The following is a 16036-nucleotide window of genomic DNA, read 5'->3' as shown; positions in this document are numbered from 1 at the left end:
CACTATTCACGGACCCAGTCCGCTCCCAGTGGCAGTAGCTCTGCTTATACAAAGTGAGTTTCAAAGGTAAGAGTGAGATAGGTTGGGGTCAGCTGTTCAGAACCGTGCGCATGCTTGAGAAATTCTGTAATGCCCGTGTCCAGGTTTAGAGACCTAATTGTCACATCTCAGCTGGTCATCAGGCCACATTCGGTGATATCTGTAGCCTTTTGCGTCTGCAGCTTCCGTGGGACTTTCAAAGCCATTTAATTTCGACTCCGCCCACCCTCCCCACCAGGTTATTTGGCCCTACTCCTAAGACGTAACTCACTGCGTAATAAAAGGCTTTACGATCTGAGTGAATCGTGACTTGTTTAAAGTTAGACTTTTCCTATGTACGTCCTCAGTCCCTGGCATGTTTTTCTGGGCTCATTTGGGATTTGTTCAGATGCTCTGCATTCCCTTGAAGGTTTTTAATGCTGTGTTGTAGCTGGTGGGTTGATGTGTTGGAGTTTACATTCTATTCTCCATACGATACCTTTCGTAAACTGCGTGCACGCTGTAGGCAGTCTTCATACTGCTCTCCCCCTCCGTCTTCCAGTCCTCTGTAGGATTCTGTCTTCCACACTTGAGCACAGCAAAGTTGTCAACTGGTTCTGCTCTGGGACGTCTGCACAGGCCTCCTCTGCCAGTTGAGAGGTATACTTTCCAGGAGTCAATTACTGTTCTCAAACTTGCCTAATGCTTCCTCTTGTTACTATAACAAAGTATTTTGCGGGAAGTGGCATGTAAGTGAACAACCCATATTGAATGAAAGAGGAAAGAAAACTGTTTTTATTAAAACTGTGTTGAATATTTAGGAACTACTTGATAAGGACAAGTCCCTAAAGAAATTTGTTTCAGTGGGCTAGGCTGGGCAAGACAACTGTGAAAGATTGGGAAGAAATAATAAAAATCCAGGCTTCTGCTTTCCTCTCAGGGACCCATTGTTAAACACAATGAAACTCAGGGGCGCCTGGCTGCCTCAGTTGGAAGAGAGAGAGTGACTCTTGATTGTGGGGTCGTGGGTTCAAACCCCACACTGGGTGTAGAGATGACTTAAAAAAAAAAAAAAAAAACTTAAAAAAATTGAAGCCCATATGAAGAGATTGATTTGGTAAATGTTATGAGATGTTAAGATGGTATGATTAGGTATCTTATTTTTTGTTTCTTTGCTTCAGCTGCTTTTCAGTTAATCTGTTAGTTGCTAGGACTGATCATGGGCACAGGGTTGAGAGTTTTATTGTTACTTGATTTTTTTATAATATCTAGGGAATAACTAATTTATTTACTCTTATAGCTGAATTTTCTATAGCAAGTATGCGTTCATGCCTCTCTTAATTTGTTAAATTGTCATTGCTTTCCGTTTGCAGTTTTATATTGCCTTGCAGCTTTGTTACGCTGTCCTGTGGTCCACCTCCTAGTCCCTTTAAAACTCACACACAACAAGATATAGCTTCAAAGGGTTTTGTTTGTTTTGTTAAAGATGAGGAGCTTCTTGGGGCGCCTGGGTGGCACAGTCGGTTAAGCGTCCGACTTCAGCCAGGTCACGATCTCGTGGTCTGTGAGTTCGAGCCCCGCGTCGGGCTCTGGGCTGACCAGGGCTCGGAGCCTGGAGCCTGTTTCCGATTCTGTGTCTCCCTCTCTCTCTCTGCCCTTCCCCCGTTCATGCTCTGTCTCTCTCTGTCCCAAAAATAAATAAAAAACGTTGAAAAAAAAAATTAAAAAAAAAAAAAAAAAGATGAGGAGCTTCTTACCTGCCCTGGGAAATCCTGAGTGGTTTTTTTTTTTTAATTAGGACAATGTTCATTTTTTATAAAATTTTTTTAACGTATGTTTATTTTTGAGAGAGAGAGAGGGAGAGAGAGAGAGAGAAACAGAGCGTGAGCAGGGGAGGGCAGAGAGAGAGGGAGGCACAGAATCGAAAGCGGGCTCCAGGCTCTGAGCTGTCAGCACAGAGCACGGCGTGGGGCTGGAACCCGCGAACCGCGAGATTATGACCTGAGCCGAAGTTGGGCTCAACCGACTGAGCCACCCCGCCACCCCAAGGACAATGTTAATTTTTGAAATCCAGTTTTGAAGTATTAATATTTCTCTCGGTAGATGATAAACTTAACTTGGGAGATATTATTATTTAATTTTTTAATTGGATAGATTTTTTAAGTTAATCGTCTCTTAGGATGTACATTTGGTGTGGTTGAAATCGATTTGAATGTGTCGAATTATCACCATGAAGAAATAAATGTATAGAGTTAGAAACTAAGTACTGCCTCCATCGATCAGGGTTCAGTCCAGAGACGAAACCCACAACCGGTATTTTTACAGAGAGAATTTAATATAAAGAATTATTAAATGGACCTGGTGAATTAAAAATGAAAAAACAGGACCCTAAAGCATCATGGAGGTAGTAATTACAGTCAAGAGCTCCTATTCCTAAGCAGGGAAAACGAGGTGACGATTGCTAAACCGTGGAGGTGGGGCCCTGCAGAGCTGCTGCTCACACCTCTGTGAGGAGCTACTCTCACGGGCGCCCGCGCCCGCCGTGGGCCTGGTCAGGGTTAGAACAACTGCTGACGGGGGCCAAGTGCTGCTACTGAAACGAGCGCCCTGTCAGAGCTGTTAGGGTTTCACTGAGACAAGCAGGAAGCCAGAAGGAGCAGCTCCCTTCTTTCACTTTCCAGTCTCTCCGGTGCCCCTCCTGGTTCCCTTTCCATTCTCCCCGCTCCCCCTGTTGGCAGAGTTTGACAGGAAACCCTTAGAATTGGCAGAAAGGTGGTTTGCCCGATCCTAGGCCCAGCATCCCGGAATGTGAAGGAGCACAGCCGGAGCTGGAAGACGGTGGTTCAGTTACTGGCTCTTAAACAGCTACTACCTATTAAGTTCACTTTTTTATTGTCTGTGTGCAGTCAGGGGAGATCTGTTTGCCTGTTGAAATTTAATTTCAAGAACCTCGTTTCCTTCACACTTGCTTTCCTAGGCTCTGCTGCGTACATGGACCCTCTGCCTCATTTATTTGCCATCATTTATTGATATTCGGTGTCATTAAAATTGCTGTTTACCTTTTTAAATGATTGTCTTTTCACCTGTATTTCTTGTGTACTTGCTGTTGCATCGAATAAGGATGGGAGAGCTCGGTTCTTATAATTTGCATTTTATGACTAGCCTGCCCTCTTTATTTTATTTTATTTTATTTTATTTTATTTTATTTTATTTTATTTTATTTTTTTAAATTGTTCTTTAACGTTTATTTTTGAGACAGAGAGAGAGCATGAACAGGGGAGGGACAGAGAGAGAGAGGGAGAGACAGCATCTGAAATAGGCTCCAGGCTCTGAGCTGTCAGCCCAGAGCCCGATGCGGGGCTCGAACTCACAGGCCGCGAGATCATGACCTGAGCTGAAGTCAGATGCTTAACCGACTGAGCCATCCAGACGCCCCTGCCCTCTTACTTTATAAGGAATTAGTCAACTACTGTGAGGTACCTTGACTTTTCTGAAAGATGTTGATTTTATTTTAATGCTGTCTTACAAAATGGAACTTCTCTCAAAATTATGCCTCTTTGATATCAAAAGAGTTATATTTTCCATATTTTCCTTGGTGCCAGAATGCATAAAAATAAACTTTAGGTGCTTCTAGGTGGCTGAGTCAGTTGAGTGTCCGACTTTTGATTTTGGCTCAGGTCCATGATCTCATGGATCGTGAGTTTGAGCCCTGCATCAGGCCCTGAGCTGACAGCACGGAGCCTGCTTGGGATTCTCTCCCTCCCTCTCTCTCTGCCCCTCCCCTGCCCACTTGTGCTTGCACGCGCACTCTCTCTCTCTCTCTCTCTCTCTCAAAAAACAAATAAACTAAAGAAATAAATCCATCTCCTTTTAATTAGCAGGTGCTTCTAAGGAAGGGGGTGCTGGAGCAGTGGATGAAGATGATTTTATAAAAGCTTTCACCGATGTCCCTTCTGTTCAGGTAAGGGCGCCAGTGAAGAAGCACTTCCTGTGATTACTGCTCATACACCTGTCCATAGAGTTATTTTGGTCTCTTTCTCAAAGTTCTTTTCCCCTTAAATTACTGTAAGTAAAACACTGGGCTTATTATTACCAAGCTGTTATTTGCTTGGTGCGATTAGAGTTTCAAGTGATTTTTCACTGAGGCTAAAGTTGAGTCATTACCTTGAGCAGTGTTCGACTACATCCGCTTTTCTCAAAGCTGTTTGTGATACATTGTTCTTCTTTCTTCTGACTCGTTTCGTTTTGTTTTTACACCCTTACCTTTTTGTCCACTTCATCTCTGTCTCCTTCACGGGCATTCCATTCTCTACCTGGCTGTTGAATATGGGGATTCCTTAGGGGTCAGTGGTGGGCCCTCTCCTTTCCACTTTCTTACTGAGTCACTTCTTCACACCCATGGCTTCAGCTCCCACACAGGTTTTTATCTCTCATGAGCGCCAGAATAAGTTCTCCGCTGATGTTTACCTGGCATGTCCTTCTCGAGGTCTCAGAGGCGTCTCAGACCCAGCCTGTCCGAAACGGGACTCACGGTCGACCCCTGACAGGTCTACACTTCCAGTGTTGTGTATGTGGACACCATCAGTCCGGTTTGCAAAAGTCAGAAATCGAGGAATCCTACTGCGTCGGATTTCTCACTTAGTAGTATTCAGAGTTCTTTTGCTTGTATCGTCTCCTGAGAGAATGTTTGAAAAGTCGTGTACCCTCTCACGGAAATAAATGTTTGAGTTGACCCCGTTTCCCTTGTTGGGGGAGAGGAAGTCTGACATTGTGCTCCAGGATAATGCATCGTATCCTAGTAAGATTAAGAGCGGCTGGGGGGCCTGCCTTTACTCTGAAATTGGGCAGAAGGACTATTGGGAGGCAAGAAAGCGCTGCTCAGAATCCTCTAACGGAATGTTATCTGGGCTCCCTCCTACCTCCCCTTGTCTCGTGCCCTGCTCCCCTCTGTACTCTTGTTTTTGGGGGCTTTTGTTTCAAGCAAAAGGGGAAAGTGATGGCTACTGAAAGAGAAAGACTCTCTTGAGGACGGTGCTTGTCCGATACTATACTCCAGAGCAATGCATCGTATCACAGTGATGCTCAATGTCACCAGGACCCCTTTTCTTTCCATCTCTCGCTTCTGGATTCCTCCGTCTCGTCTTCGCTCGCGGTCAGCAACATGGCTGCACTGCCCTCTGCCTCTTTTCTGGTTGATGCCGTAAAATTTGCGAGAGTCCTTCTGACTCAACCGATTTAGATCGCATGCGCACGCCGAACCCTTGTGATGTGGAAAAATAATGTGCACCTGTTGACTTCTGGTTGGGTCATTGGCTGTTCCCCTGGCCCCCTTTGCACTTTTTCCTCCTGTACTTAGGCCTTCTTTTACTGTGCTTCTATCGCAGAGCCTTTGCGTGTTCTTTTCATTCTAGGGAAGGCTAATCTCCCTACTTGGCCTGAGGATGCTCCCCTCACCCTTTAGCTCTCTGTTCACACTTGACTCTTTTAACTAGTTCAAGCCTCCCGTTCTGTATGAATAGACATGGAACTGTAATTCTGTTTGGCAGTACTTTTCCATTTGCAATTTTGTATAATTTGGTAAATTTCTTTTTTCTCTTTGTAGTTAGATTCTAAGCTCTATAAGGCAAAGACCTGTTGTTTGCTCACCATAGTCTCCTTCATGCCTAGCGAAGCGCATCCCTGTTATGTCAATATTTAAGTGAATGAGAGGATAACGGTGTTTGGCAAATGGTTGGCTCCTGAGGAGACGAAGCCTGTAGCTCTCCTGGTTACCGTGTGGGGGAGCTAACCTAAACCGTGTCCTTCTGCAGTGGTGAATCATGATAAGGATATGAACGCAGTAGATACATACCTGAAGTCGTTTTGGGGAATTGGGCTTTTATTACTTCTTAGGATATTTGCATCTTGTTTTTAAAAACAAACCATCTTAAGAATATATCTGAAGTTACTCATGAGCAGAGAAATAGCATAAGGGTAACAGATAAGGAAGACAAAGGATTTTACTTTATTGTCTATAATGTATTTCCATTTTCCACTAAAAATGGTACTAGAAGGTGGCCAACAGACACATGAAAAGATGCTCCACATCACTCATCATCAGGGAAATACAAACCAAAACCCCAATGAGATACCACCTCACACCTGTCAGAATGGCTATCGTTAACGACACAGGAGACAACAGATGTTGGCAAGGATGCGGAGAAAGAGGCTCTCTTTTGCACTGCTGGTGGGAATGCAAACAAGTGCAGTCACTCTGGAAAACAGTATGGAGGTTCCTCAAAAAACTAAAAATAGAACTCCCCTCTGACCCAGCAATTGCACTACTAGGCATTTGTCCAAGGGATCCAGGTGTGCTGTTTCGAAGGGACACAGGCACCCCCATGTTGATAGCACTATCCACAATAGCCAAAGTATGGAAAGAGCCCACATGTCCATCGATGGATGAATGGATAAAGAAGATGTGGTATATATATATACAATGGAGTGTTACTCGGCAATCAAAAAGAATGAAATCTTGCCATTTGCAACTACGTGGATGGAACTAGAGGGTGTTATGCTAAGCGAAATTAGAGAAAGACAAATATCGTGCGACTTCACCCATGTGGAATTTAAGATACAAAAGAGATGAACATAAGGGAAGGGAAGCAAAAATAATATAAAAACAAGGACAAAACATAAGAGACTCTTAAGTACAGAGAACAAACAGGGTTGCCGGAGGGGTTGGGGTGGGGGGTGGGCTACATGGGTAAGGGGCACTAAGGAAGACACTTGTTGGGATGAGCACTGGGTGTTATACACGGGGGATGAATCACTGGAATCTTCCTGAAATCATTATTCCACTATATAACTAACCTGGATGTAAATTAAAATAAATAAGATGGGAGCAGTAACACTGCCGCTAAGTACTGCCATACAAAATAAATTACATAGCGTTTTATTTAAAAATAAAACGGTACTAGAATGAGAATTAACCTTATTACTTGAAAGATTATTGTAAATATCGGGGCACAGTTTTGATTTTGCTTCATGGCAAGAAATACTAATGGTATACTTTTGTATCTTTAAGATCTATTCTAGCCGAGAACTTGAAGAAACATTAAATAAAATCAGGGAAATATTGTCAGATGACAAACATGACTGGGATCAGCGTGCCAATGCAGTAAGTTTTATTTTTTGTTTTCTGACCCCTTTCCTCTTTTTTTCACTGTTCCAAAGACATGGACGTTGGGCCATATTACCACATAGTATTTGCTTATGAAAGAGTTTGCTAGCTAACATTTCTTTCTGGAAAATACTTTGAGGTGATCGGAATTCGCTTAGGTAGGGTTAGTTTTCATTGTTCGTGCTGATCAGTGCAGTGGAGCCTGGCTCACACGTTTGTTTGTCTCCCTCCATGTGCCGCCTCTTGTCTGACCAGGAAAATGTGAGCTTCACTGATGTCCCAGGGCAGTGGCTCTGTGGGCTGTGGCGAACGTAGTTGTTCCTCAGCAGTGTCCTCAGCTCGTAGAAGGGCTTCCAGTAAAGCAGGTCGCTTTGCCTGCATGCCCGATAGTCACATAGTATTGACAGAAGTCGATGACAGTATGTTTGTCTGGCTTGCTTTCTTTCCTCGTATACATCTGAGTACAATAAATATTTTTCACCCATGATTTGAAAAGAAAAAAGTCTCATATGCTTAAGAATATTTTATTTAGGGGAGCCTGGTGGTTCATTCGGTTAAGCTGGACTTCAGCTCAGGTCATGATCTCACGGTTCGTGGGTTCGAGCCCCACGTCGGGCTCTGTGCTGACGGCTCGGAGCCTGGAGCCTACTTCGAAGGGTTTCTATGTCTCCCTCTCTCTCTGCTCCTCCCCCACTGTATTCTGTCTCTCTCTCAAAAATAAATATTTTTTAAAAACTTTTTAAAAAGAATATTTTATTTAGGGGGCACCTAGGTGGCTCGGTCAGTTAAGTATCCAACTCTTGATTTCAGCTCGAGTCATGATCTCACGGTACATGGGTTCAAGCCCCGCGTCAGGCTCTGCGCTGGCAGCTTGGAGCCTGCTTGGGAGTCTCTGTCTCTCTCCCTCTCTCTCTGCCCCTTCCCCACTTGCATGCATTCTCTCTCTCTCTCTGTCTCTCAAAATAAATAAATAAACCTAGGGGCGCCTGGGTGGCTCAGTCGGTTAAGCGTCCGACTTCAGCTCAGGTCAGGGTCTCGCGGTTCGAGGGTTCGAGCCCCACGTCAGGCTCTGTGCTGACAGCTTGGAACCTGGAGCCTGCTTCGGGTTCTGTGTCTCTCTCTCTTTCTCTCTCTCTCTCTCTCTCTCTCTCTCTGCCCCTCCCCTGCTCACTCCCTGTCTCTCAAAGGTGAATAAATGTTAAAAAAAAATTTTTTTTTAGTAAATAAATAAATCTAATTTTGAAAAAGAATATTTTATTTAGCCTAAATTCCTTAATAAAATATTTGATAAATATTTTTAAAATAACATCTACATTGACAAAGGACTGTATATGTTAAAATTTGTAAATTTGTCAGATTTACATCTGAGATTCCAAATAAGTACCTCAGTACCCCCAAAAAGCCAGAGAAAGGGTTCCATCTGAAGTCTTCCACTTGGAGAGCAGCCTGTTCTCAGTCTCCACTTTCGTTAATAAATCGCATATGGCTTTCTGAAAATTGGCCTTGAGGATGCTACAAACAAAAGAATGTTAGCTTCTCTTTAATAGGAAGTTTACATATTTTAAAGTATTAAAGTAGTTTAACAGAAAATGTGTCCCATCTTTGTTAAATATGGCTCATTATTCTGTCTTCAGCTCTGAGATTAGTATGAGACAGGACGACCTGTATCATAGGGCATCTGTGGAGAAACAGGACAAATTAAATGTTGTCAATATAAAACACAAACTTGGTACTTAAGAGTTTCCTGTTGGGGTGCCTGGCTGGCTCAGTCATTGGAGCATACAATGCTTAATCCTTGGGGTCGGGAGTCCAAGGAGTTGTGAGTTCAAGCCCTGCTTTGGGTGAGATTACTTTTTTAAAAAAATGAGTGTTTTTCTTTTACTTTGAAACAGCCCTTTTGGAAACATATAGATGGTCTTTTAATTTAAAAAAAAGTTTTTTTGTAATGTTTGTTTATTTTTGAAAGAGAGAGAGACAGAGTGCGAGCAGGGGAGGGGCAGAGAGAGGGAGACACAGAATCCCAAGCAGGCTCCAGGCTCCAGGCTCCAAGCTGTCAGCACAGAGCCCGACGCGGGGCTCGAACCCACAAACCGCAAGATCATGACCTGAGCCGAAGTCGGAGGCTTAACCGACTGAGCCACCCAGGAGCCCCTAATTTTTTTAATTAGAAAAGTGACATAGGCTCATTTTAGTAAGTGAAACAGTACAGAAGTTTTATAAGGAAAAAGTTAATAGTTTACTTCGTATTGGGGAAACAAATGTTTTCATTTTGGAGTATACCCTCTTCTCTGTATATGTATGAGAAAATAAACAGCCCCCTCCCCACTCCTTTTATAAAAATAGAGATCATACTAGATATATTACTTAATAACTTATTTTCATTCACTTTCATAAATTGTGCCCATTCAGTACATTTGCTATAGGTGCCAAGCATATAATAGTTGCTCAGATATTTATTGAACGCAGATCAATATGTACATATATTCCTTAGTTGCAAGATACCATGTAATTTACTAACCCATTTCCCATTCGATGCACTTACCAGTTGCTTTTTCTTTTTTGCTATTTTGACAGCATTGCAATAAACATCCTTATACACATTTATAACACTGGTGTTCTATTTTTGTAGGCTAAGTTTTTTAAAGTGAGGTTGTTGGGTAAAGAATAGTTACAATTTTATTTTAGTAGATATTGCCAGAATGTTTTGAACAAAGGTGTCAGTAGCTCGTAATCTTCCTTACAATAAGAGCGTCTGTTTTCTTTCTCATACTGGATGCAGTGAAGTCTTTAAGTTTTGCTAGTCTGATGAAGAAAAATGAAGTGTCTTTATTGTAATTAGCATTTGCTTATCTCTAGTAAGGGTGAGCACATTTTCATGTATTTATTTGGCTCAATTTAATATTGGGTTATTTGTCTTTGTCTCACTTTATTGTCATTCTTTGTGTATTGTACTCCTGTGTTACAAGTAATTTTTTCGTACCGTATTGTGATTTTTGTTTTTAGTTACTCTTGCTTAGGTGTCTTCTGACTTCAATGATAGTCTCCCTTCGTTATGTGCTTTAAGATTACGTAACTATTCTTTCAGATTTTTTTGTACTTATTATAGTATCTTTTGTACCTTTTTCATTGTTAATCCGTCTGATTTATAAAGATCTCTTAGAATTTTAGAGAACCTCAGAGTTTACTGTGAAATTATACATAATGGAGATGATGGGTAAACTTTTAGCTTCTCATTATGTGTGGGCACAGATGTGCACTGGTGGATATGTTTTGATTATGTGATTTTATTAGGTATGTCGGGTGCTAGCATGGAACACATTTGTCAATCCTGTATTAAAAAGTCATGCTAAAGGTTAGAAACAGGGAGAAAGAGCTATTTCTTTCACAAAGTACCTGTGACCGTGTTGAAATACGAAGCTGGCACAGTAGTTGGTCCATTGGATTCTGTACTTTTGCTTATGGGTGAGTGCAGGTTGCAGATCTGGCTCTTTTAAAAATAATCTCCTTGGGAGGTAGTGGTGATGTTTCCCGGTTTGACTGCACTTAATGCCACTGAATTGTATGCTTTAAAATGTTTGAAATAATTTTATGTTAATGTGTATTTTACACAATAAAAAGACTCCCTTAAAACTTTAAGATTTACTTACCTATTCATACATCATGTATGTCCATTATGTTTATAACTAAATCTATATATAATGTTCTTTTCCAGAAAGCTTTTTGTGGTTTGCATGTTTATAAAATACATTTAATGCTGGTAAAAGGTCTGAATGTAGTTATACAAATATACTGAAATGTTATTTTTTAAATTTTGTTTAAATAATGAAGTTTTGGTAACTTTTTTTTTCTTTTTTGCACTGACACTGTTTATGTCAATGATGAAAATTCTCTTTACTTTAGCTTAAGAAAATTCGATCACTGCTTGTTGCTGGAGCTGCACAATATGACTGCTTCTTCCAACATTTACGCTTGTTGGATGGAGCGCTTAAACTTTCGGCAAAGGATCTTAGATCCCAAGTGGTTAGAGAAGCTTGCATTACTGTAGCGTAAGTATGTTCTTTTTGGATTTGTATTTTTTATGAGTAAATTTAGTACTCAGTGATTCAGTGCTCATTAAGTAAAGCAGTAGCAGGATAACCCAGAAACAGCATGTATGTGATCCAAAAATAATTTTTATTATAAATAAGGATTCTGTTTGTGTGATTTCATTCCTTCTTTCCTTCTTTCCTTCTTTCCTTCTTTCCTTCTTCTTTCTTTCTTTCTTTCTTTCTTTCTTTCTTTCTTCCTTTCCTTTCCTTTCCTTTTCTTTCCTTTCCTTTCCTTTCCTTTCCTTTCCTTTCCTTTTCTTTCCTTTCCTTTCCTTTCCTTTCCTTCTTTCTTTTTTAATCTTTCTTAACAAAAACGTTAAAATGTGCTTATATATCTAAAAGCCCACCGGTTCATTTTTGATCACTGAGTGTGTAAGAAGAAAATGAACGGGTCTGAGAACTATTCAGTTTTCTCTTTACTGATTTGGATTTGCTGACTTGGATTTCCAGTTCTGAAATTTTAACAATTATTCTGGAATTGTAGCGTGTCATTAACTTATCAATATCTAAGTTTATTCCGTATGTTAATATTCTCCCAAAATTCTAGTATGGTATGACAGTTACATTTCTTTTGCCTCTACTTCTGATATGAGTACTGTCGTTGTATAAACATTCCTTTGAAGATAGGGAACACAAAGATGTCTACTCTTAATATTTCTAATCAGAATTCTGTCCTGGTCACAGCAGTGGAGGAAAAGCCCAGGAAATAAAAACTGTGAGGATTGCTAGAAAAGGAACAAAACTGACATTATTAACAGATGATACAATTATCCATGCAGAAAACCACAAGAATGTGTAGGTAAATTATTATAATTAAGGGACGACAGCAAGATGCCAGATGCAAGTCAATGTACAAAATAACTTAGTGTCTCTTAAAAGCAATAATAAAAAGGAAAACAAAAATCTACAAAACAGAACCTTCAAAAATATTTCGTGGCGAGAGCTCTGCTTCTAGCTGATGATGCAACAGAGCTGGTACAGGACTAGGTGTCCCGGAGGAACGTGGACGAAACGTGTAGAACAGCTGCTCATAGATGGTGGACAGTGGACAGAGCAGGACTCTGATTCTGGAAAGAAACCAATCCGTTGAGCAGTATGATCAGCGCAGGGTGACCAAGAGACACTTTCTGGACCTTGGAGAAGGAAGAAGGAAACCAAGCAGAGCAAGACCCTTCCATTGAGTTGAAGAAGAAACAGAGACGGGGGAGTTGTGGAAGGCTGGAGTGGTCACCACTCGCGATGCAGAATCCGGGAGAGTAGGGAGAGAAACGGAAGAGAGCTCTAGAGATGGAGCTGTGCCAGCTGGGTCCCATGAGTCTCGCCTGATGCTGATCTGCGCGTGTGACAGGGGCAGCTCCCTGAGGTTGGGAAAGAACTGTTGCTGGGAGCTAGAAGGCAGACAACAGTTCCCAGAGCTCATGTGGGCTGCAGAGATTCAAGTTCCGAGGAGTAGGATGCAGAAACCCAGTTGAACACCCAGGACATTTGGTAGCGGTCCCAGAGAGGCCGTTGTATGGGGATGGCACTAAAGTAGTTCCAAAACAAGGCTCCTTCCAATAGACTGATAAAGATCACACTGATTCCCAAGTGCCTCACCAGCCTTCCGGAACAAAACTCCCTTTTTAAGGGACGACCACACTATCTGTTTGCTTGCTTCTGGTTTGAGGTTCCTTTTTTTGCCCACAAGTCTAGACATTCGAAAACTGAAAGTATAACTGAACACTAGTAAATAAGCCTGAGTCAGAGTTCCTCTTTGAATCAAGAGCCTGAGGTTTGGAGCTAACTGTATCCCAACAGTGTATTCTAAATAAGATACACAGAAAAGAGCCAACACTGCAAGCATTGTGAGAACTGTGCGTGATTACAACATCCTTTCTAAGTGTCCTGACTAAATCACGCAATTAAAGGCTGAATTTCGTTGTTTAACTGCAGAATTGGAAAGAGAAGACAGATGTCCTTTGGGTCACCCAGCTAACTGGCGTGTAGTAGAGGTGTATCTTCAGTCAAAAATTCTGAAACCCTACCCCAAAGGTGGAGTATTGCTGACTAAAATAGTGGTAGTACCATTAATAGAAATAGGGGCTGCCTTGAGGAGTAGTGATTGCGTAAGATTTTGAACAGATGTTGAATTTAAGATCGATATCGGAGCGTCAGAATAAAAATACTTGATGGATGAAGACTAATAAAGGTCAGGACAATCAGGGCTGAATGTTTTTACCTGTCAAGATAATGGTTAAATTCTGAGATCAGATGGCTTCTCTTTGCATTGTAAAGAGAGAGTAAAATGCCAGATTGCAGCTTTGGACTGGACAGTTGAAAGGGGGGAAAAGAGGGAAATGAGTAATATTTGCACTTCCCTTTCTCTTTTGCTTTTCTGCTGTTCGAACTGTTTAAAATAAAAATTTTAAGTTAATTCAACGAGAATATTTTTCAAGTATCTGATTCTACCTATACTTACCATTAACTTAAAAACAAAACAACATTCTTTGGTCTTCCTTTGTAGACATCTTTCAACAGTTTTGGGAAACAAGTTTGATCATGGCGCTGAAGCCATTGTACCTACGCTTTTTAATCTCGTCCCCAATAGTGCAAAAGTCATGGCAACTTCTGGATGTGCGGCTATCAGGTTCATCATTCGGGTAGGTTCTTCTGTCTTCCTCCCTCTCTCCTCCCCTCCCTCTTTTTCAACATACTTAAATAAGTCGTTGGCATTTTTATTTATTTACTTATTTACTCACTGATTTATGAAATAAAAGCAATACGTGCTTATTACAGTTATATAGAACATTTAAATAATACAGAAGATTTTGAAGTAAATACGCTTGCATACAGAATGTGATATACACATGTGCATGTACTTAGGTGTATGTGTAATTACGTTACAGGTAGTAACGGGCAGATATCAAACAGTAAAACTGTTATAGGCAGTGGTATGATAGGCAAATTCTTAATATTTCTCATCTTCAATATCTTGAAGGTGCCCCCAAAAGAACAGTTAAAAAAAATAAATCTCCCGTCTTGAATTCTCTTCTACCATTAATCAGTCTAGCCATTCAGTATATACTTTTGCAAACGTCTGTTCTATGCCTATACAAACAGTATTTAGTACAAAATATAAACCTATGTTTATATTTTACCTATATATAAATAATACTTTCTCACTTGGTTTTTTCAACTTCATGAACTTGGGCACCTTCTCTTGTCTGTACGTTTCATTCTTCTTAACGTCTAGATTGTTCTCTGTTAAAAGGCATTGACATTAAGTCATCTTTATGGAGTCCTTTCTTTCCATCCTTTACCAACATTGTGTATTATCAGTCACTTACAGGTCTTCTAATTTAATACATGGGAATATTATTTCATATTCTGTACTTTGCATTTCTTAGATTATTAGAGACATTGGCTACTTTTTTTTCCTTTCAGAATTCTTCTATGGATTGCCCAGTTTATACTCTTGGTACAGTTTCTCCTCACTGATTTCTAAGGTCTTTTTTATATATCATAAGTATATTGATTCTGTGTTACATATGTTTTACATATGTTGCAGGTACTGTTTTCTACCGGTCTGTCAGTTCTTCAAATGTTGTTTAAACTATTGTTTGTTATATAGAGAACCTTTAAATTTTTATGTATTGAGACAATGTTCCTTTTGTGGTTTTTGTTATAGTTAAAATGACTTCCCCTATTTCACAATTATAAAAATATCCAGTTTAACATTTTTATAATTTTGTTTGTTATGTTTAAATCTAACTGGATTTTGTTTCTGTGTGAAATACAGATATCTAACATGATTTTCCCCCCAAATACAAAATGAGTTGACTCAGTGGCATGTATAATTCAGTCTTTTTTGCAACGGCAGCATTTTCATATAGTAAATTTCCATTAAGCGTATGGGTTTGTTTCCTGAGCTCCTATTCAGTTTCTTTGGTCAGTTTATTCTTTCCTATTAAAGGAATGAAATTTCTTTCTGATGTTGCTGCACCAGAAGGTTTTTTCAGCGGTAAAATCAAATGGCTATTTAAAAAGCTATGAATTTATCTTTGAAGATGGTCCGTTTTTTCTGTTTTAATATTTTTTTAAGGTTCTCTAAATCCAGAAAAATAACAGAAATTATTGAGGTCTTTGTTTTGTCTTGAGTCTAATGGGAGTACTTTAAATACAATGTTTGGTGCAGATTTCTTTGGATACTCTATGTTAGGTTAGGGGAACTTCCTTCTGTTCGTATTTTGCTAAATTTTGATCAGGAATAGATGTGAAATCTTACCAGCTTCTATGTAATATCTTTAGAAATGGTTCTCTTTTTAGTTATCCATTGGACATTCATTGAACTGGATTCTGCTTGGCCGTTGTTTGTTACGATACTGCTGGATTCATTTGGCTAATACTTCAGATTTTGGCATTCATTTTAATATATGAGTCTTTTTAGAATTTCCTGTACTTTTCTTATTTTATATATTTTATTATTACATTATTCTATTGTTAGGGCTTGCTGACCTTGGAAGTTCTATAATAATTTTTCAAATGTTTTAGACCCTGGGCCCTTTTGCATTTCACTTTGAATTGTTGGTTATTTGTATTTTCTTAGAATATTCTTTTCATATAGAGTTTAAGAATCTTCAGCACGATGTGGTATACTGTCTTCTCTTAAGTTAAAAAAATAATGCCTCTGTAGCACTGTGGTTCTGTACCATTTTTTCTTGTTTTAATACTAATTTTCTTTTTTTTTTCTTTTTTAACTTGCCAGAGGCATTGTTTCTTTTATAAGCCT

At 40.0% G+C, this 16036-nt stretch overlaps 1 protein-coding gene across 14 annotated transcripts in view; it reads left to right on the top strand.

Moving 5' to 3' along the window:
- Positions 1–16036, top strand: part of CLASP2 (cytoplasmic linker associated protein 2) — a 180958-nt gene that overhangs the window by 69009 nt on the left and 95913 nt on the right. For 10 of the 14 annotated variants that reach the window (XM_042903509.1, XM_042903503.1, XM_042903507.1 and 7 more), the window contains 4 exons: positions 3900–3979; positions 7085–7177; positions 11081–11226; positions 13772–13907. In XM_042903509.1, the coding sequence (XP_042759443.1) occupies positions 3900–3979; positions 7085–7177; positions 11081–11226; positions 13772–13907 (455 nt within the window). Of the gene's footprint in view, positions 1–3896; positions 3980–7084; positions 7178–11080; positions 11227–13771; positions 13908–16036 lie in introns of all 14 variants that reach the window. The other 4 variants (XM_042903508.1, XM_042903506.1, XM_042903499.1 and 1 more) reach the window with 1 other exon arrangement.

The sequence above is a fragment of the Panthera leo genome, chromosome C2, assembly GCF_018350215.1.
Source record: "Panthera leo isolate Ple1 chromosome C2, P.leo_Ple1_pat1.1, whole genome shotgun sequence".
Classification (NCBI taxonomy): domain Eukaryota; kingdom Metazoa; phylum Chordata; class Mammalia; order Carnivora; family Felidae; genus Panthera; species Panthera leo.
The sequence above is the reverse complement of the archived record's forward strand: the minus strand, read 5'-3'. Positions and strand labels throughout refer to the sequence as shown.